This window comes from Bemisia tabaci, chromosome 3, assembly GCF_918797505.1.
Source record: "Bemisia tabaci chromosome 3, PGI_BMITA_v3".
Classification (NCBI taxonomy): Eukaryota; Metazoa; Arthropoda; class Insecta; order Hemiptera; family Aleyrodidae; genus Bemisia; species Bemisia tabaci.
The window spans coordinates 3,410,904-3,431,340 of NC_092795.1; the positions used below are offsets into that span (position 1 = coordinate 3,410,904).

A 20,437-nucleotide genomic window follows, 5' to 3' on the forward strand; every position below is an offset into this window, starting at 1 on the left:
GGTTCCTTATTGCAACATGCAATCCAATTGTTCATTCACCTTTATTAGCTTTTTAGAATACATTTGTCGTTTAGAACAACCACCTGAGAACTATTTCAAATCGTGTATTTTTGGCATAGGTATCTTCAATTGTCAGGGGATTTTACTCAAATGTGTCGGGGAAATGTCAGGAAATTTCATTTTCTAAATTTTGTTGCAGCCCTAAATGTATCTTTTTTTTTAAAAGAAAGTTAAGCATATTTTTTCTTGACATTTTCAGAAACTATAGATCAAATTTTGAACAAAATTCGCTGAGAAATTGAGAAAAATATTCATATTTTGTCTGGAAGTCGTAATTTTTCAAAGGGAATTTGGAAACGTTTGAAGGTTCACACGTTGATTTTCCTCCGCATGGTAGCATTCTTCTTCCAACGATTACTTTTTTTTACTTCTCTCTCAATTTTTTAATATATTAGTGCCTATAATGGATATTAACACTGGTCAGCAGGTTGGTAGCTGCCGAAAAGTTGGTAAGTGTGACCGGGTAGTTTTTATCGCAGATTCCGAGAATGATCTGAATCTGTTTGGTCTTTTCCTGAAAATCCGATTTTCCCTGAAATCGAGCTTTTCAGGGAAACTTTAATTTTCTGGAAAATCTGTAGGTACTTGATGTAGAAAAACCAAGGTAATTTTCCAGATTCAGGAGTCGGAAAATATATCTGAGATCATAGATTGCATGCCTGTCAAATGTTTCCCTCTGTTCTTGATATGGAGGTTTTTCCTGTCAAATGCCCCATTCCCTCCATCTACCACCGTGCTTCATCACGTCGAAAATTTCTTTACATTCGATCAGTATGCCGTAAAAAATGTTGTTCCCTCTAAGTGTGTAAGCTTTTCATTTTCTGGGCGAAGATTATTCCCCAAAATAATCATACTGTATTGATAGTTAGTTTCCATGTTAAAAATTACCTACTAAGTTCGAATTCGCAGCTTTGCAAGAATACTGTGTGATTTTTGAGTTTTGAGGTCGGTATTCTGCATAAATTATGTTTTGATAATACATCTAGATGATTATCTCAAATCTATTATGAAAAATATTCGTCTTGTTTTCAGGCGTTGCGCACCCTGCCCAGTAATAACTCCAGCTTTCATTTGTGGCACTGACAACAAGACTTACAGCTCCATTTGCCGCTTGGACTACCACAATTGCATCCATCAGTCTACTGTAGCTATAATGTGCCATGGATTTTGTCCTTGCAAAAGTCAGTTTTTTGTTTCTTGTTTTTTCTTTTTCTTAGTCTCTCTATTGTTAAAGTTTTACCTAGGAACCACTATTTCTAGCTCTTCTTCAGAAACAACACATGTGTCATTATTACCTCCATGTGCATAGGTACTTTTATGGTTGAGCCAGAAATATTCCTTAATATTGGTGGAAAACTACAATCCCTATTATTCCTCAAAAAGAAGGAGAATGGTGAAGACTATGGAAAAAGTTTTTTTGTTTTGGTTTTGTCAACATTAATTTGGCTAAATCTTGTCCATCTCATAAGTCAATCATTACAATAAGGTAAAAAGTCAATCATTACAATAAGGTAAAAAGTCAATCATTAAAATAAGGCAAAAGTAAAGGTTTGAGGTGAACCCTCTGTAAAAGGTATCAAGCATTGAGACATCGAATATTTTTTTTCTAAAACAATAGCACTGATTTTACTTTTTATCTCAAAATTACAGCATATGTTCATTCAGAATGAAAATTTATGCACCATGATTAGTCAATAACAAATTCCATTTTTGGATAGGTAATTCTGTCTCCTTAGAATTTCTGAAGAATTTTTATAGAGTAAACTGGAAAGAGGTGTTAGTATACCAATAGATATATTTTTAAGTAAAATTGAAAATAAAACGATCATTTCAGTATAGTGACTAACCGAAACCAAGGGAAAAACCCTGCAACAATCAAAAGTCGAGTTTTCAACTCTGAATTCCAAAATGATTTCAGCGTTGAATGGTTTTTTATGTTTATTCATTATTGAAACTGTTATGTAGCAGGTGGCGATCATTCATGGAAGAAACAGAAACGAAATGAACGATTGGGTAACCTAAAATCGAAGTACTCAAAAATTAAGGATGTTGACAACAATATCAAGAAAGTAACGTCAAATCAACTTTTTGCCGACAAATATTCCTTCATACCGCAAGATTTCAAGTACGAGAACAAGCATTACAAATACATCAAGTATACAAAGCACGACAACAATTTGAACAAGGTAAATCTTATTCCTCATTCTGAACTCAGGTCTAACATAATTTTGGAGAGGTATTTGGGGGTTAAACACTGTTGTCAAGATTCTCCAAACAAATTCAATCCTTTCAATTTTCGATTTCATTAAGAATTCCATTCGGTAATAAATTCGCCTATCTTCGAAGAATCAAAAAGTGAAAATACACCGCAAGACAAAGTTAAATGAAAGCACAAGATCGTATGTTTTGTCTTCAAAATTTCACCTTGAAAACCATGCATGCAACAGGAAAGTTCAAAATCCAATCTTTAGCAAGATTTTAACATGTACTCTCAACGCTACTCAAACGGTACACGGATCATGCAAATGACGTCACATATATTTTTGCCATTTACTGATGTTAGTTATGAAGTCTCATATCTCCTCTAAAAATTGGTTTCCTAACTTCCCGTTTCATGAATCATTTTTCACGTAAAATTTTGAAGTGAAAATATGTGAAGGAGTGCTTGAGTTGATACCTTGTCTAGTGCCCCATCACTAATTCTTTAGGTCGCATTTTCAAAAATTTAAAGATAGTAGGCTCATCCAAAGGATATCTTTTGTCAATAGCTGTAAAAATCATAAAAATCAGCTCAGCAGGTCTAGAGAGTCTACCCTGACAAAAAATGACTTTACATTGTTTAAAGTGGAAAATTTACTTCTTCCTCACGTAATGTCATAAAATATTGGTCATTTTTTGAAACTGTAATGAAAGCGCCAGCTCATAGCCTCATGTGGACGTATTTCTGTCAAACAAAACTGAGCGCCAATTTGAGTTCCTTTTGAGGAATCTAGAATGCCGGATAGCGCGTCCTGTCAAACGGAACTAAGCGCCATGAAAAAGCATTGCGAGGATAGGACGGAATGAGCCCGACGCCCGGTTACCTTCCTCCCCCTATGACGCTTAGTTCCGTTTGACAGCAATACATCCATATGCAGACTATTACCCGCGGATAACCGCATAAATCATGGAAATAGGCCCAGAGGATCTATGAACGAACTATGACAAAAAATGAAAATTTGGAGAGTCAAAGAGCTTATGTATAATTCCTATAGATCTACTGGGCCAATTGTCATGACAATTGTGGTTACCGGCAGATAAGAATCTCTCATTGGGCGTCAATAATCTTTTGATTTCTTAAAATATTTGAATTGTAATCCAGGTTTTTTTTTTATTTCTATGAAGTGGAACCTCTCAGTAATTCATCTTCAGAAGTAAAAATATTCAAATTCCACCTTTTGATTTTTGTTGACTGTTCTTGAATTTTCTAGATAAACTTTGGCTCAACGAAAATTCCATACTCGGAAGACAAACAAAAAATGAGAGGGTACAATGATGTTCTGGATAAACCAAGCCATAACTCTCTGAATCATTACAAAGAATGCTCACCATCAGCACAACAAACAATGGGCAACCGGCTTCTCGATTGGTTCTCTGTTATCATGGCAGATTCAAAAAGGAGGCGCTTCCGCAACAAGAGCAGTAGTAAGTAGTATTTTAACCTCCTCCTAAAATGTATTTCTCTGAAGAGGTGAGGTAATTTTAAAAGCTTGAAATCTCATGCGAGAAATACAATCACCCTTAAACAATGAAATTGTTACCATTAAGCTGTAGCTCAAGACCCATGACAATTTTAAAGTTTTTTACCTGCCGAATTACTTTTGTGCCTGTGTCACACTATCAAAGCGTTCCATCAAAACGTCAAGGTCAGTGCTCTGCGTATGTCCGTTTCTGTGACGAAGAAATAAAGGATCCAATCAGAGCTGACTAACTCTTCAAAAGCGTGCGGGCTGCACGCTTTTGAAGAAGAAGCTGCTGCGCGCGCATCTGGACCTCCACATTTTGATGGGAGTGTTTTGATAGTGTGACGCAGGTATTTTTCTCTTTGCCATAAAGCGGTGCAAAAAGTTTGGTGACACCAAACTCATCTTCATTGCAGCATTAACAGCGTAAATTGATTTCTGGAAAACTAATTGTGGTTCTTCCAAAAAATGATACGATTATCATTTTCTGCAGCACAACAATGGTAACCGAAAAATGTTGAGTGCCAAAATGGAATCACTTGCATATCATCATCAACCAATTTTCCTTGACATATTTTTGCAGATGCTTACTTCCCATCCGGGTGCAAACTTGAAGTGAAATGGATGTTCCAGCATCTGGACACGGATGCCGACTCTCTTCTCTCTCTCCAGGAACTTTATGATTTGGAACATGATGAAAACGAACATTGTATCAAACCCTTCTTGAATGAGTGTGATATTGACAGGTAAATGAATGCTCCTCAGGACTGCATTATCTCAAGTCATACTGAGTTTCAGAATCTAATGTGTTTTTGTAACTCCAGCGGACCGATTGTGGAAATTTATAGACAAAGAAAGCAAAAAGGATATAGCGGGATCCTATCGGTGTAGGCGGGTGGTTGCAATGGAAAAAGGAGGTCGGTAATAGACTAGGTAGGTAACCTAACCAATAGCAACCCTGGAGAAACCATTTATTTAGTCCATAAGAACCACCCATTTTCATCAATAGGATCGCTTCGTACTCCTTATGTCTTCTTTGTCTATCAATTTCAACAATCAGCGAGCAGGTTCTTCACCTTGAGTTGATCCTAGTTATTTTCTTTTTACTCTCCATCGTTCAGTCAACCTTAAACAATTAAGCCTCTGTTTTTAACCCTTAAAAAATTTGATTTCTTTGTTGTTTCAAAAAACTTCAAGAAGAATAAATTGCAAAAAATTATTGACACACTACCAAAAAAAACTCAGTTATTTCAGCGCAGCTTGTTTTAGAAATTTAGCCTCGGCATCAAAAAGAGCAGTCTAATTGAGGATCCAAGTGTAAAAAGAAAAAAAAATAAGACCACTGTACAAGATAAAATTTCAAGATTTCCCTAGGTGAATGGCATACTGTAGGATAGGAAAATCATTAATTCTCAGGGGCTGAAAATGAAACTTACCTCACCTTGTGCCTTTGTACCGTACGCTTATCCTGGTACATTACCCATACTGCAACTTACCTTGTTAAAGCCGCCAAGAAGTGAATGGGGGGAAAAAAAGATGAAATTTTTTTTTATCAGGATCGCTGTTCTGCTTTACTTGGGCAGAAAATAAATGGAATCCGTAGGATAGAGCCATTAGAGAATTTGCAGGTGTCTGAAATTTGATGAAGTTCGAGTTTAAGTGGAAACTACTGAGTGAACTGAGCAGGAGAATACCCTTGGTTCATGAATCGAATAATTATAAGAGAAGATATGACAAAATTATCTAATCTGCTAAAATACATGTGTTTAAATGGGAATTGCTGCCAGATAACGTCACTAAGCGGTGTATTTTCTCACTTTTAAATCTATTTTTATACTATTTCCCATATCAGAAAGAAAAATATAAAAAATACTAAGAAATCAGCTCTCTAAGCACTTTCAGATGAAGCAATCAAACATTTGCATGCAAATTCTCCATTGTTAGCACAAGTGCTTGTGAAACTAATTGTAAATGGTTGTTTAATTAGTTATAAATGGTACCTTATTAATACTTAAATGCTCATGTACCTTTCCAGAGATATCTTCATCAATCCAAAAGAATGGTGCCGGTGTTTCGAAAAAACAGAACGACCATGCGCAGCAGTGCGGAGGAGAATCTCAACTCAGCTGCTTGGTTAGTTATTCATTCCCATTAGAATGCTAATTACTCAAGAGTCTTGCTTAATTTTAAGATACGAAACTAGAGGAATCTGGAATGAAACACTTTATTTAAAGTAGTAATTTTATTATTATTTATAATTTTAAGAAGGAATGTGTGTTCCTGTGGCGTGTTAAAAAATTACTCTCTTTTTAAGATGCCAAGTTAAAAAAGTTGTTAAGTCAGTCAATTATGGGACAATGGTCATTTCACGCCCCTAGCATAACTTAAAGCAGAGATTCAAACTTAACAGCACTAATCCTGATACTGCAACTATCGATTTGTGTAGATGAGTAGATGTGACTGGTCATCAGAGGGAAAGCTTCAGTGCTATAAGTAAAAAAATGAAGCATTGGTGCCACCGGTCTGAGGATTGTTTTTCGTTTTTTTCTTTTTTTTGCTTGACCCAAACAAGTGAAAACAAACTGACATCTTGATAGTTTGAAGTATCCAGTTACGAAAAAGTAATTTTCTGAAAAGGATATTAAATGATTTTACCTGAACGCTCGGGGTTCGAAATTGTTGGATTATGATACAACTGTAGATTCTCTTTAGGCATATATTTATGTGTCAAAAACACTGGATTGCTCACAACTTATAAATTATAGGCCAGTAGCAAGTAATGTCCTTTAAAAAGGGAACCTCGGATTCTTCAATCCAGCCAGAAAAAAAATTGTTGTAGATTTCAATTTCTTCCCGTTTTCCGAGCCTTTTGTTTTGGAAGTAAAGGACATTTTTCAACTAATTTCATTATATTTCCATTAAATTGAATAAAACTTTTTCGAACAATAATTTTTCAGATTTTCAGCCAATATATGTCATAGCATAGGTCATTATATAGGTCAACATAGGTCATTATATAGGTCAACATAGGTCATTATATAGGTCAATCATCATACAGTTTTAAAGTGAATTTATCATCGGCCTGCCAAATATATTTGATTCAACCAGATGACTACCTAGACCTGTGCCTTGTGCATGAAGCGAGTAGATAAGCTGTGTGGACTTCTCAACTCTTCTTGGCCAAAAATTACGGTGATGGTTAATGCAGGAATTTTTTTACTGTATATTTTACGGGCAAGTTTAATTCATGGTGGATAAAAATTGAAACAGGGTTATTTTTAGGCGCCCGCAGTGCCTGTGCCTTTAGAGAGTAGTTCAGATTCGACTTTGGCTATTGATTACTCTAATTTTAATCGCTTCTTTGCATTTGTTTTTACAGGATCCTACATGCCATCCTGCGATGATGAAGGATACTACACCCCAACGCAATGTCATTCCGCAACTGGTATGTGTTGGTGTGTTGATAAGCATGGTGTTGAGGCACCCAATTCTCGTATCAGAGGGAAACCAGAGTGTGGTGAGTTGTTTGTTTTTTTCTGTATTCTAAGTCATTTTTAATAGTACAAAGAGCCAATTTTTAAATTTTACCTAGTTTCTCAATTTTGAATGTTATCCATGTCAGAATTTTTCTTCTTCTACCTCCCCTCACTAATTTCAATGTTTTAGCAGGTGTGCAAAAAGTTCCAATCCTTCCCCCAAATTCAATAAACATTCTCCCTCTTTCAACCAAAATTCATGATCACTTCCCTGTGACAACTTAAAAAAAGAAAAAATAAACATAATTTAAAACCTCCTATCCAAAAAATTGGATTAATTCAGCGCTAAAACGTTTTATTTTGAACAGGATTCTCCTGTTTTGTCCCCTGTTCAGAGTTATTCCCTGTTTTTCCCTATTCTCGCGGGGGTTCTCCCACTTCACATGATTGGGCAGGTTGCAGGGTCAGGAAGTCTCTGTACCCTTTCGTGTAAATAAAAATGTGGATCCCTCTTTGTTCTTTAGTTTCAGCAGAAAGTTCCTTCTAATATCAAACACACAAAAATCATGGATTTTGGAAGGAACTGTGACGAAGAATAAACGTTTACATTATTTCAATGGGACAGTTCACAATTTTATCACGTAATGGAAAAAGACTTGGGTAATATTTCCAAAATCAGAATAAAGAGGGCTCGTCTAGGTACTGCCACCCGTCCATAGCTGCCAAAATCATGGAAATCAAACCAGCAGGATGGTAGAACGAACTGTGACAAAAAATGAAAATTTAGGGGGTTAGAAAGCTTAAAGTATTGATGATATCCATATTTCTCTTCATGTGGCTCTGCAGCCAGCTATACAGACTTAGAAAATCAATATTCTATTTTGCCTAAACACCTATATAACTTTTGACGTCCAATTACGTTCGTTGTATTAGTTTCATTGAAAAAAGCATGTCTGCTTCCAGAAACCATACTTGGACTGAATGGGTCAAAAAGCAAAGTTTCTGACTCGTTGAACAATAATAGTAGTGCAGAGGATGATGACGATGACGATGATGATGACACAGACCAAAGTCTAGAGGGGAGCGCAGATCAGCCGCTTGACTTTTAAGCGCATCATCAGCAAATTTTTTAGGTCATTTCAATGTAAGTAACCTACTTCTAGGTGGCACTTCTATCAAAACCAGTCTGAAGAATAATGAGTGGAAAATCAGTAAATCTTAACATTATGATGCATCGATGGCCAAAGCGCGAAACCAGGCATCTCCGTTTTGCTTTGTTGGAGACTCACTGTCATTCTTTATTTTTTGACTGGAAAACTATTCAATGTATTCTCTTAAAAAATAATGTGATTTTTCTTCTCTCCTATCAGAATATTCTCCTTGCCAGAAATTTAGCTTGTTTCCCTTGGAAAAATTATAATAGAGGTGGAAATGTTGAAACACCGCAATGGAGGTATGCGATTTTGCACTTTTGCCATGAATATGCTGATAAAAAGACCAATTTTTTTTGTATTTATCCTTTTCATTACTTGAAGAATGAACTACTGAAGCTTTGCTGTAGAATTCCCTAGAATCTCAACACTAATTTCTCACAAAACTTCTACTAAACTTGGAGGGGATCTCAGATGAAATCAGAAAATGACTTTTATATGGCATCAAAAAAAAGAGTTTTAAGGAAAACAGTACATGAAAGCCTATGACACAAACACATTTAAACTGCTGATTGTGTACTGAATTTTTTCACAATGTAAGGTATAAAGTGAGCTTTAATAAAAAAAATAAATAAATAAAAAAAAATAAAAAATAAAAAAAAATTAAAAAAAAAAAAATTCCAATATTTTCAATTTCATCACTAAGTATCTGCATCTGCTGCAAACCCTTTATCTGTCACTTTAGAGCTTATTGCAATCTCTGAAATTATTTATTCCTCTGAAAGTCGTGTTGTTTCAACAGTTTAGTGCATTCCTTTCACTGAGTAAACGTTTTTAAGCAATGTTGTTGAGTGAAAAATGCGTTTCTAAAGTTTTAAAAAAACTTGTGTCACAGAACTTGCACTTTAAAGTACATATTTTGTATCTTATTAAATTTTGTGGCCCATTTATTTTGACAGGATATCCACATTGAAACTGCAGGAATGGTCTCTTGATTTGTGATGTTGTAGGCTTTCCGTCTCATTTAATTTCTTAAAATGGAAGCAGAAATGTTGAAACACCGTTAATGAGATAAACGTTTCTGTAATTTCACCTTTGATATCGGAATCTGCATCAAGTTTCAGCCTAATCGAAGATTTTTCCGAACATAACTACGATTGCTACATTATCTGCTAGTTGAAACACTTAATCATGCATCATTCTAAAATGTATTTTTTTTTTCGTTTTACAGGTGAATATTTGAGTGAGCTTTAGATCTTTCAGTGAGCATTCTCTTCATTTTGTTTCGTTAACAATGCATGGCTGCTTTTCTAGTATGTAGTTTTACGTCCAAGGGTTTCAACTCAATGATGCGGAACTCAAGTAATACATATACTCATGCAAATAACGAGCGAGACCTACAAACAAGGTGGAATTAAGTAATAAAATTTTGTGCAATTGTTAGGTTTAAATCCAGGATAAGTTTTATTTTCTCTCTTTTTTTTCGCAGTAAGAATGAGTACGAAATAATTAAGGGAAATACTTCATGAAACAACGCGCTTTTTTAGATTTTTAAGTTTGTAATATTGACCCAAAAAAAAAATTAAATCATGTAACATGTCAAATCCGATCCCTACGCATCATTTCAGTTTAAGCCATTTTTTAAGAAACTGAAAGTTAGTGTGTATCATTTTAAATTTTTTTCTATGAACATTAATATCTTAGATAACTGTTTCTCTGTGTTAAATGTTTTTACAGTAATTACCTACTCTTGTATTTGTAGAAATTTCCAGCACTTTTCTGTAAATATTATTATGTGTCACATTCCTATCTTTTTTGTCGCTATTTATTTATTAACTGTTTCTGTGTGGAGAAAGTCTGAAGTTCATTTGCACTTTCTTAGACTGCTGTCAATAGTCCCTTAAACCGGATCGTAACTAGAACAAAAGCATGTGCCATCGTTTTCATTTTTCAAAACTCTCTTTGACTTTTGAAAAAAATATCCTCATGATCATCTCAAAATTGTCCAAAACATTGTATTATTTTAAATAATAAAATAATCAAAGCACTCAGAGTAAAAGAAGTCTTATTAATTTAGAGCAATAAAGAAACTCGAAAGGCTGTTTTTTTACATAAAGTAAATATTACTTAATCAAAAGATAAACCTGAGAATTGAAATAGCTCAAGTTTACTTGAGCAAATAAATAAAATTAGTGTAAATTTCAAATATTATTGACTGAATGGGATTATAAGGATCAACAAGCTGACCTTGAAACTGTCTGCAAATGAGTGAGAATTAATTTGAAGCTTTATATACAAAATAGTAAAAGGTTCGTTTTACTAATTCTGTCTTGCCACAATTCTGTCTGCAGTTGAATTTGCACATTTCAAATATTTGGTTTCATTCATGTTCAAGTTTTGATCTCCAAACAACAAAATAATAACATTTCCAACGGAACATAGCCATACAAAAATGGAAGTTTTGTCTTAGCTATGAATCAAAATATTACTTTTCCTTTTTTTCCGTTTTTATCAATTTTTATTCGTTTTATTTCCTGTCAAGCTTTTGTTTATCCCGTCTCTCCAAGACTGTCTCATCCTTTTTTTTAAAAAAAAATTCTACAACAGAAAATCATTCAGTTGAGATTTTGTTTTGTCCATCAAGTATGTACACCTATGTATTTTACTAAAAAAAATACACTCAACCCTTTGCTCCACATTCAATATTTTAACAGGAAAAGTAAAAGAAAGGAATCACTGTATACAATAGTACCTTGGTTATCCAATGAATTGTGGCAAAACCTGCGCTTGATACCGTAATTGCTATTCAATCAAATATTCATTAAAACACAAAACCATCTGAAATATGTACAGAAAAACGAAGATAACCGATTCATACTTTGGGCGTTCCAATAAATTCATCCACCAATGCATGATAACGTGCCAGGTTAACTTTGTAGAGGCTGTCAAGTTTCTGTTCGAGAGACAAATATTGACGGCTCAGGGATGCTTCATCATCAAGTCAAATACCTGGAGCACTGAATAAGTGAAGGGCGGATAATCAAGGTATTATCGTAGTGGCACATTGTTTCATGTACTTGTACCTATGTATCTGAAATCATTTTTAGGTTTGTATGTTTCCCTCTTTTGTTGTACTTTTCCTTTTTCCAAAGTGTAATTTTATTCTTAGATTATTGAAAGTAATGTCCTCATCAGTATTATCTAGTACTTACTCAATATTTTACTTATATTTCCTTTTTGAGCTCCTTAACGTGTAGAAAAATCGCTCAAGTATTGAATTTGAACGCATAGGATGCCCTGCATCAATAAGTGCCATGTTAATTGCTTTAATTTATCGCGAATCACTTTGCAATGCAATTCTTGTATCCTAGAACAAAAGCTTGTTTTCCAAAAGATCCTGTATTTGACTCCTAAATTTTCAATCACTGTCGCAACACATTTCCACAGCACTAGTAATACTGTAATAGTTTTCAAACGTTCGTTAAACGATTACCTCATTCGTCAGGTGGAGTGCACTTCAGCTCTCGATGAAAAATGAGCATAAGATTACTCTTAAATTAATGAAGAAAGAATCAAATTTTTCTTTCCCATCTCTCTTCATATTTTGTTCATTTGAAATAATTCAACTGAAAGTTGTGAGAGTAACGTTTTCATTCATCTCATGAAAAATCTGTCCACTTGTATGTTTCTCCTAGTTTTTTTCCTATAACTTTGTCTTGGTTTTTGAAACAGAGCTCTAAACTTTTTCAGGATCAAAACTCCATGAAAATCAAGTTAATAATAATGAAAAAAAAAAAAAAAATTAAAAAAAGTATAATTCTCTTTATCGGAGCGATCTTAAGCTATCACAAAATAACTCAATTTGAGTGAAATCCAGTGTCATAGTCTCTCTCTCTCTCTCTCTCTCTTTTGTCTCCTTGGAAACCGATTTTCTTGAATTAAAAGTAATTTTGTCAAATCTGGATTTTGTGTAGTTTACACATTTTTGTCAGACTTGTTGCAGGCACTTCCATTTGTTTTGGAGGAACTTAATTTTGGTTTCAAAATCATCACAATTAGAATGCATTTATTGGCTTAGTTGTTACATCACCTATTTATTTTTCTTCCTGATGCAAAATAACTTGATGTTTTTGCTGTTTAAGAATTGTTATTTTTCCAAATAATACTCATTGAATGTGAGGTAATAAAATCCATCCATCTTTTATAAGTTACTTTTTACATTCCAAATTTTATTCTTAGATGGTAAGTCAATCTCTCCAAACTTTTCAACCTATGTTGCCGTCCAGAAATCTTCTTGTTTTACTTTTTGTCTTTGAAAGTAGTCCAAAAGTTTTTGTTTTATTTTTTCGGATTGTGTGCTAAAACGCAAGTTAATAGCCCTCAACCTGTCAGTATTATAAAAATCTATCAAATGAAATGTTTTTCATTATTTGTGGAATTTCTAATAATTTTATTATGAATGGAAAAACAAAAAGAAAGATGTCCTACATCAAAATAAAAATTGAGATCTTCATATCCTTGTTGAGCTTCAGGTGAAAGTACAAACTAATGCATGTGTTGAAAATTAATAATCTCAATATGAGGTTTAAATAATTAAATACCAGGCATTTCATAACGCAATCATGTTTTCTGCAGCTCTTTGCCCTGAGATCAAAATTGAATTGGTCATTCTCAAAAATACTGAAGTGCCAGCAATGAGAAAACAGAAAAAGAAACAGTGGAAAATGTCCAAATCGACTGTCTAAATCGACTCCTTCTAAATCTCAAAGCTGTAAAATTATGAAATGATAAATTAATAAATTATCGCACTCTCAATTAATCTAAGATACGAAATGGATGGATTATGTAATAAAGTTTCTACTTTATGCATATTTTCATTTTTGGCGCTTAAGTTGTTTTGAAAATCACCCATTCAATCAGTCTCAAATGCTTATTAAACCAATAGTTTTCAAGCATACCTGCAAGTATGAAGACTTAAGGTGACTTGTACTTTACAACAATTCAAACGAAGCTAGTCATTTTTTCCTTAACTTAAAAATTGAAAGCATTATCAATACTGATCAACACTGCACCGATAAAGTTATTTGTGCTTTTTTTCTTATCTCACAGTGTTTTTTTCTTCTTTTTTTTTTGTGTATAACTCTCTGCAGAATCACTTCATGTCTTATTCTTTTCTTTAGGTTCTCAGTATTCTCACTAATGTTCAACATTTACTCTCAATGCTTTCTATGGATAGCAATTATTTTTGCATAGAAGTTTCATTGATCTTCATCATGAAACTTAATCGGAAGCTCAGTATTTAGGAGATAAGATGAAAATTTCTGGAGTATGATTTTTCAGTGATATTTGTTTTTGTCCAACTGTTATGTAACTGTTTGTCTGTTAGATTTGTAACAGTTAAGCTCCTACTTTCTAATATTTAGGCAATTTTAACACTTTAATATATCTCTTTTTTTCTTTTTTCTGTTCATTTTTTTATTATTTCTTGTATATACTATTACATTAAAACTTTAGTAATACACAAACGTTATCATGTTCTCTTTATCACCATGTCATCTCTTCACCTACATAGCCTCCAATTATGATTGCATCCTCAAAAAGAGAACTCAATTCCAAAAAAATTCAAAATTCAGAAAACTTGGAAATTCAAAATTCCATAGACCGACCAAACTACAATTATGATGGAATAAATTTTGTTGTGGATTAATGATAAAGCTATTGTAGTTTTATCTTTCATGTTTGAGGCCCACACTAAACCCTTGTAGGACCATAATGTAATTTAGCACCCTCTAAAACCTTAATAAGGTACTTAACTCATCATAACTTATTATTTGCAATACTTTGTAGCGTTTTTCGACACAATTAAAATTCTGAGGTTGATAAAAATCTTTCTTAACAAGTTTCTCTCCTCGCAAAACAAATCCCTGTTTTTGTGGACAGTCAAAATTATTGGAATGAAAAAAAGGTCACAAGAATTTTAAAAAGCTCCACGACTCTGCTGGTTCACTTAATTAGCGAAAAACAAGAAAAAATGCTTTATCAGAAACACTCATTTCTTGGCGTAAGATGCTCTGGCAGGTCTCGGGACTGGGGGCAATCGATTCTGCGCCTCAAACTACACAGAATTTGACACAAATCTCAAAAAGTCGTTTCCTGCCCAAAATCGAGAAAAATCGACACAGGTTATACACAGACTAAATTTTTCGGAGTTAAAATCGAAAGTTCTTTGATCAGGTTGCGATGAAGCTGGTCCAATTGGAAATGACCCACTGGGTGCGGTTTTCTGGTCTAAAATGCTCCACGAGTTCATTGGAGCTTCCAATTGACCGATGCTAAATCCGAATCCGCAGTTATCTGACATCTACATGATGAGCAATCCTTGCCAGATAGAACAAATGGCTTAAAAAGGCGTTTTTTCCCCAAGATAGCGGCTACGCATATGAGGAAGAAACCTGAGATTAGCTAATGTTTTCAATAGCTGACTTAATTAAGGAGCAAATGATGTGTATGTATGCTAGATTTTCTTAAAAAAAAATCAAAGGAGATACAACTTCAGATTCAGCGACCCAATAACACAGTTTAAGCAGCTGTGTGCCTAAAATTTCATCTAGCCCACTTTTTAGCTACGCCCGCACCATGCGCCTGGACTGTTTGTCCTAATATCTTGAGGCGAGACAATGATGCCATGATTACTGTTCCATGGCATGTGTCCATAATTCAATATTAAATATCGATGTTCATACCCAGAACTAGGGATAGTCATCAAGTTTTTCCCAAGATAACCCAGGCCAAGTGGGTAAAAACTTCAGCATCGACAGGGTGTTCCAGGCTGGGGTAAACATGCTGGGGAAAAATCAGTACTTTTTCAGTACATTCCCAAGAAACTCAGTGCCCTCTTATCAGATAAATTCAGTACCTTTTAACTAGAAAAATTGAGTACTCTTTCAGTACCTCCATTTAACGAAATTCGAAATATTTCGAAAATTGGAAAATTTCGCTCGAATTGCGATAAAAATGATGTAGACACAAAATTGCATTCATGGCTTGAAGATTGACTGACTACACCATCGCAATCTTGCAGGCAAATTCTACTCTGAGAATCAACACGCATGGGATTGCACTCTTTCCAGGCTGTAATAAAAAAACACAAGTGGTGGGAAGGAAAAAATTCCTGACCTTTTTGCGGAATTTCTGCATTTATTCAGTACTCCCAGACCACCCTTTTAAAATAAGTACTATTTCTAGACTTTCCGGACTAGTAGATACCCTGATTGGGGAATGTACGTAGTTGAAAATTTGGGACATCATGCTCATGTGTGAGAAACAGAAGAAAGAACAACAGGTTACGATCAAAAGAACCGTTTAATTAAAAACAAGAATGAGTCTAGATATAAAAAGTATCACGAAATTAATGTACAAAACACGGCTCAAATTGTGGAGTAAAACATTTTTCTTCTTCCTCTTTACTTAGCAACAATTAAAATCAGAAAAGTGGAAAACTAAATTCTTTATACAGATGTACAAATGTACAGTAAATAATAAATAGAAATTAAAAAAAAAAGAGGAGTTCTGAAAAAGAAAAAATCTTTTAGCTACCAAATTTGACTCAATACTTTTCATTTAAACGCTAACAGTCGTGAAATAAACCAAGCATAAAAAGTTTTAGAAAAATGACGGGGCAAAAAAAGAAAATAAAAACCATTGACGATGAGAGAAAAAATTTAGGATTCTCCTTCAAACAATTATCTGACCACAAGTTCCTGTTGAATTTGTTGAAATTCACCGGTATTAGGGCATATGCAGCCTTCATTCTGGCTTCACTATTGCAATTATTGTGTTCCTACAAAAAGGCACTAATTCATTATCATCCTTTAATTCCTTGAAACAGATGTTGCTTCCTTTCGGCGCATGCTTTACTTCTATGAGAAAGTAGTACCTGGACAACAGAAAAATCAAGATACAAAATAAATAATTTGCTCATACAGGAGTACTTAATTCTTAAAAAAAGGCCACCTAGTAAATAGCAAGCATTCGCAAATGCAACGAAAGTTACTCCAAATAACTCTTAGCCAAGATATCAACGTTTCCCAATGCATAAATTCAAACTTCTTGCTCACAAAAAAAAAACCATGATCTACTTGAATTAAGTTGCACACTAAATGTTACTGTAGCAGTCTCTGCAGTTAGAAAATATAGCGTTTTTAATCTTGACGCTTCAGCTCAGCTGTTTCACGTTTTTTACACTTTATAGATCACAGGCCAGAGAAGGAACACTCCTCAATGCAGAAGACTGCCAAAATTTTTGTAGTGTATAGTTTGTTTATTGCAACATATCGATGATGAAATTGCAGAAATCCATATCGACGGTGTGAGGTGGCAATCACATACCTCGGTTTGCAATGTCGCAGGCTTCCTGTCATATTTTATTTTTTAAATGGGAAACTACTCAACAGCAACTCTTTAAAACTGCCAAACTAATTTTTCTTCTCCGTGCAAAGAAAATTCGGCAAAAACTTCAAGGAACTTCAATTTGTTCTCCTTTAAAAAAATAACATAGAGGCAGAGATTTTCAGACACCGCAAACCAGTTATGTTATTGCTGACTTACACCGTCGATATGTTGGTTTCCAGCGTTGCAGACTTCCTGTCATACTTATCTTTCTTCATTATTTCTTGGAGACTTCAGTGATTTCTCTTCTCTGAGTGAAGAATATTCTGTGGAGGTTTCAAACGGCGATGTAAGTTTGGCTTCCTTTGAAAAAATAAAAAAGGAGCTGAGGTTTTGAAACATCGCAATCGAGAAACGCATTTTGGTAGTTTCAGCAATAAGATGTTGCCATTGACAAGCTCCTTTAAAATTTTTTAAAATTTCCAAATGACAAACAGACTACATTTTGCAGTTGGGAACTACAATTTCTCGGTCCATTTAGAAATAATGTGTGGACCATTAGTATTTCTATGCACATGAGTATTTTTTTATGGTTGAGCCAGAAATTGTAGTTCTGAATTGCAAAATGAAGTCCTTAAGTCTGTTAGGCTTAAGAGACTTATAAGCTAGGTTTACTACATAATGTAAAAAAGTAGGTGGCAGAGATATAGTACCTAAATATCAGGGTTTATTGTGAGCAATGCCTACACAGAAAATCAGGAATAGAAGAGGGTAAATTACAAAGTTCTTACCGGCATGATTCTTCAATGAGAGAAGCATAATTTTTAAAGTCTTTGAGGGATATTTCTTTGCCTGGTATGCCGTAACAAAACCATTCATCCGTGCCTGTTGTTCCACCGCAGTTGAAAAAATCGCACAAGACGACCATCGTATCGTTGCTTCGCGAAACAAATTCAGGAACATAATGCCTGGGGAAATGGAAAAATACATACAATTGGATGAAGACATGTTCAGAAGGTAACATGAAGTTTTTTCTCCACTGGTATAACATCTTTCATGGAACTTAATATTAATTATTTCATTCTCGAAGAGTAGATGTATTGTGGAATTTTTAGGAGATTGTTAAAACATGAGACTAAAAATTTTATCCAGAAAAAAAACCATACTTGAATAAATCTCAACGGGTTGAAAAAAACGGTACCTATATTTCCATAATGGGTGTACATTATGAGTACACTATTGAAAGCAGGCATCATCATTGAGCTGACGGACACTTGCGTTAGAGAAGTTGGCAGTTGTTTACTTTTGACTATCATAGGCAGTGGAGAAATTCAGCGATAGCTCCTCAAAGGAAGGTATTAATTTTTTGTATCAGCGCACAACACTGTTGTCAAACTCGGTCAATCCTTGATTGCTATTGGACAGCAGCTGCGCAGTTGCTCCCAAAAGGAAAGTAAAGAGCTGCCAACTTATCTGTTGCAAGTTTTAAAAATTTTGCAGTAATTTTTTTTAAAAAAAAAAAAAAAAAAAAATTTAATTGAAGATTTCATACATTATGGCAAGGACTGTAAGCTCGATAACTACATCTCTTGAATGGACTGAGGTGAGTAGAGAGGAACCATATTTTTCCGCTTGTATCAGCTACAATATATCTGCCAATGATTTTCCTGTGAAAACAGGTTCTTTCATAGAGGTGTCCATAGACTCAATTCTTTTCTGTTGAACTCCAGCTAAGTAGGAGAGGTCTCAAGAAACAATAACAGATGAGCCAAGTTGAGTAGAGAGGAACCAATTTTTTCGGCTCATTTCTGAAAAAGCACACTGTCTGTCAATTTTTTTATTCAAATAGGTGTTAATGCAAACAGGTCTATATATTCGATCCTATTTTGTTAAATTCAGTTTAATGTCTTGTATCAGGTACAAAAAGCAATCAAAATAATTTGGTTGTATTCCTGAAAGTACCGTTATCTACACTTGTCTTCTAAATTGCTTTGAATGTATTGCTAACCTTCTATAGGATTGATCATATACAATAAGAAAGAGGAAGTCCATGTTTTCTTCAGTCAGATCCAGTTCTCCAAAACTGTGGACAAATTGACGTGTTTGAAGGCTATCCACACTCTGATTAGCAGATGGAACTCTAGGAACTTCATTCCTTCGACTTTCCGAAGTTTCTTCTTCTGTGGGGTACAATTTCATGATTGTGCTATAGACTCCTCCTGCAAGCAAATAAAATAAGTTGTGTAAACATCTCAACGAGGCATTAAAAACTGATTTAAGCGCAGTGTACCGCCTTTTCTCTATAATTGTTCAAGCAAAAAAAAAAAAAAAATTATTTTCTGAATGGTAAGTAGTTCTGGTAAGGTAATTCCAGAAAGAATTGCTCTTTTCATAATGATGGAAACTCTTGGAAGCATGGTCTTGGTTGTGGAAGTACATAGCGGCATGCATAATTTAGAGGAACTACAATTCATCATGAGTAAATGGTCCCGATAAGTACTATGTAATGAGTCTAGTTATGCCCATATTCTTCCTAGAGGAATCTTGGGAAAGAAGGTGCTGGAGCCGACGCTGTACAGAGAGGTTTCAAAATCGGGATCTACCTACAATATTTTACTTACCGTTATTCAGATCATTTTCCAATGCTCTGTTGAAATTTGGTGCATTAAAATCACTGCCTCCCGAGAGGACGAAGGAGGCCAATAATCTAAGTGTCATAAATAAGCAAGTTACATAGAGTTACCCATCTATTATCTTAAGAGTGGTAGATGAAATTAGTTGGTGGTAATTTCCTTAAACTTATAAAAGAGTCAGAGTCCTTGCCAAGTAAGTTTGCGTACCTTTAAAATGTGACAGGAGATTGGCTTTGATATAAAACTAAAAACAGGAGATTAGCGACAAAAGCAAATGCAAGGACTGAGATGGTGGGTCTCCCTTTGCAGTTAACTATCATCGTGAGATCTTTGGCATCAGAGGAACAAACCTGATTGCGGACGTCTCGCTAATTGAGTTGACAGAGAAATGCCGTGGGCTTCAGTGGTAGTTTCAAATTTGGGATCGATGAATAAATATTAGGCTCTAAGCACGCGTGAGCTGTTATTCTGATAGCTCTGGACCAAATTATAGGCTTCCGTTGACATCAACTCGGAAGCCTACGCAAGTGGTCGTTGGAAATTACCCTTTCTTATGAAAATTAAACTAAACCTTAAGGCAATGACCAATTCATGAGCAAAAGTAGAGGTAAAAGGAAATTGAGACACCAAAAGATAAGCTTTTACCTGATAAAAAACGATTGAAAACAAGGTTTTTGTGGTTTCCAAGAATAGGCTGTATGAGCTGATAACACCGATAACATCCACTTGATCCCCGGCGTTGACAACTGAGGGAAAGTATGATATTGACAATAAAACACTGAAAATTACGGTTATTTGTAGATTATCAGATTATAAATCAGATAAATTATTTTAATTGTAGTACCGGTACTAATGAGCTAGACTTAACCTAACATGGTTTTTTCGAAAAAGGACCGACTCGGAGGAGCTTTCCGGGTTCATCACTTCTAGCGCTAGTGCTGCTCAGGCTTGGGGCGCGCCAAAAACACTTGACAGACAAATACTACAAAGTGCGCCTGCGAGGGCAG

At 34.7% G+C, this 20,437-nt stretch overlaps 2 protein-coding genes across 4 annotated transcripts in view; one reads left to right on the top strand and one right to left on the bottom strand.

The window, feature by feature from the left end:
* Cow (Proteoglycan Cow) overlaps window positions 1–13,934 on the top strand; it is a 190,331-nt gene extending 176,397 nt beyond the window's left edge. For 2 of the 3 annotated variants that reach the window (XM_019060483.2, XM_072297667.1), the window contains exons 4-11: window positions 1,093–1,241; window positions 2,026–2,246; window positions 3,531–3,744; window positions 4,366–4,528; window positions 5,818–5,915; window positions 7,162–7,299; window positions 8,222–8,402; window positions 9,641–13,934. In XM_019060483.2, coding sequence (XP_018916028.2) covers window positions 1,093–1,241; window positions 2,026–2,246; window positions 3,531–3,744; window positions 4,366–4,528; window positions 5,818–5,915; window positions 7,162–7,299; window positions 8,222–8,367 — 1,129 coding nt within the window. In that variant the 3' untranslated portion in view covers window positions 8,368–8,402; window positions 9,641–13,934. The remainder of the gene's footprint in view (window positions 1–1,092; window positions 1,242–2,025; window positions 2,247–3,530; window positions 3,745–4,365; window positions 4,529–5,817; window positions 5,916–7,161; window positions 7,300–8,221; window positions 8,403–9,640) is intronic. The other variant, XM_019060484.2, reaches the window with a different exon arrangement.
* Window positions 13,935–15,752: 1,818 nt separating this feature from the next.
* On the bottom strand, window positions 15,753–20,327 carry LOC109043288 (uncharacterized). Its single transcript, XM_072297668.1, has 4 exons — window positions 20,076–20,327; window positions 18,806–19,016; window positions 17,589–17,765; window positions 15,753–16,345 (listed from the first exon to the last, which is right to left on the bottom strand). Exons 2-4 carry the CDS (start codon window positions 18,994–18,996, stop codon window positions 16,216–16,218), a joined length of 498 nt encoding a protein of 165 aa, XP_072153769.1. The 5' UTR covers window positions 18,997–19,016; window positions 20,076–20,327; the 3' UTR covers window positions 15,753–16,215.
* Between the last annotated feature and the right edge of the window lie 110 nt (window positions 20,328–20,437).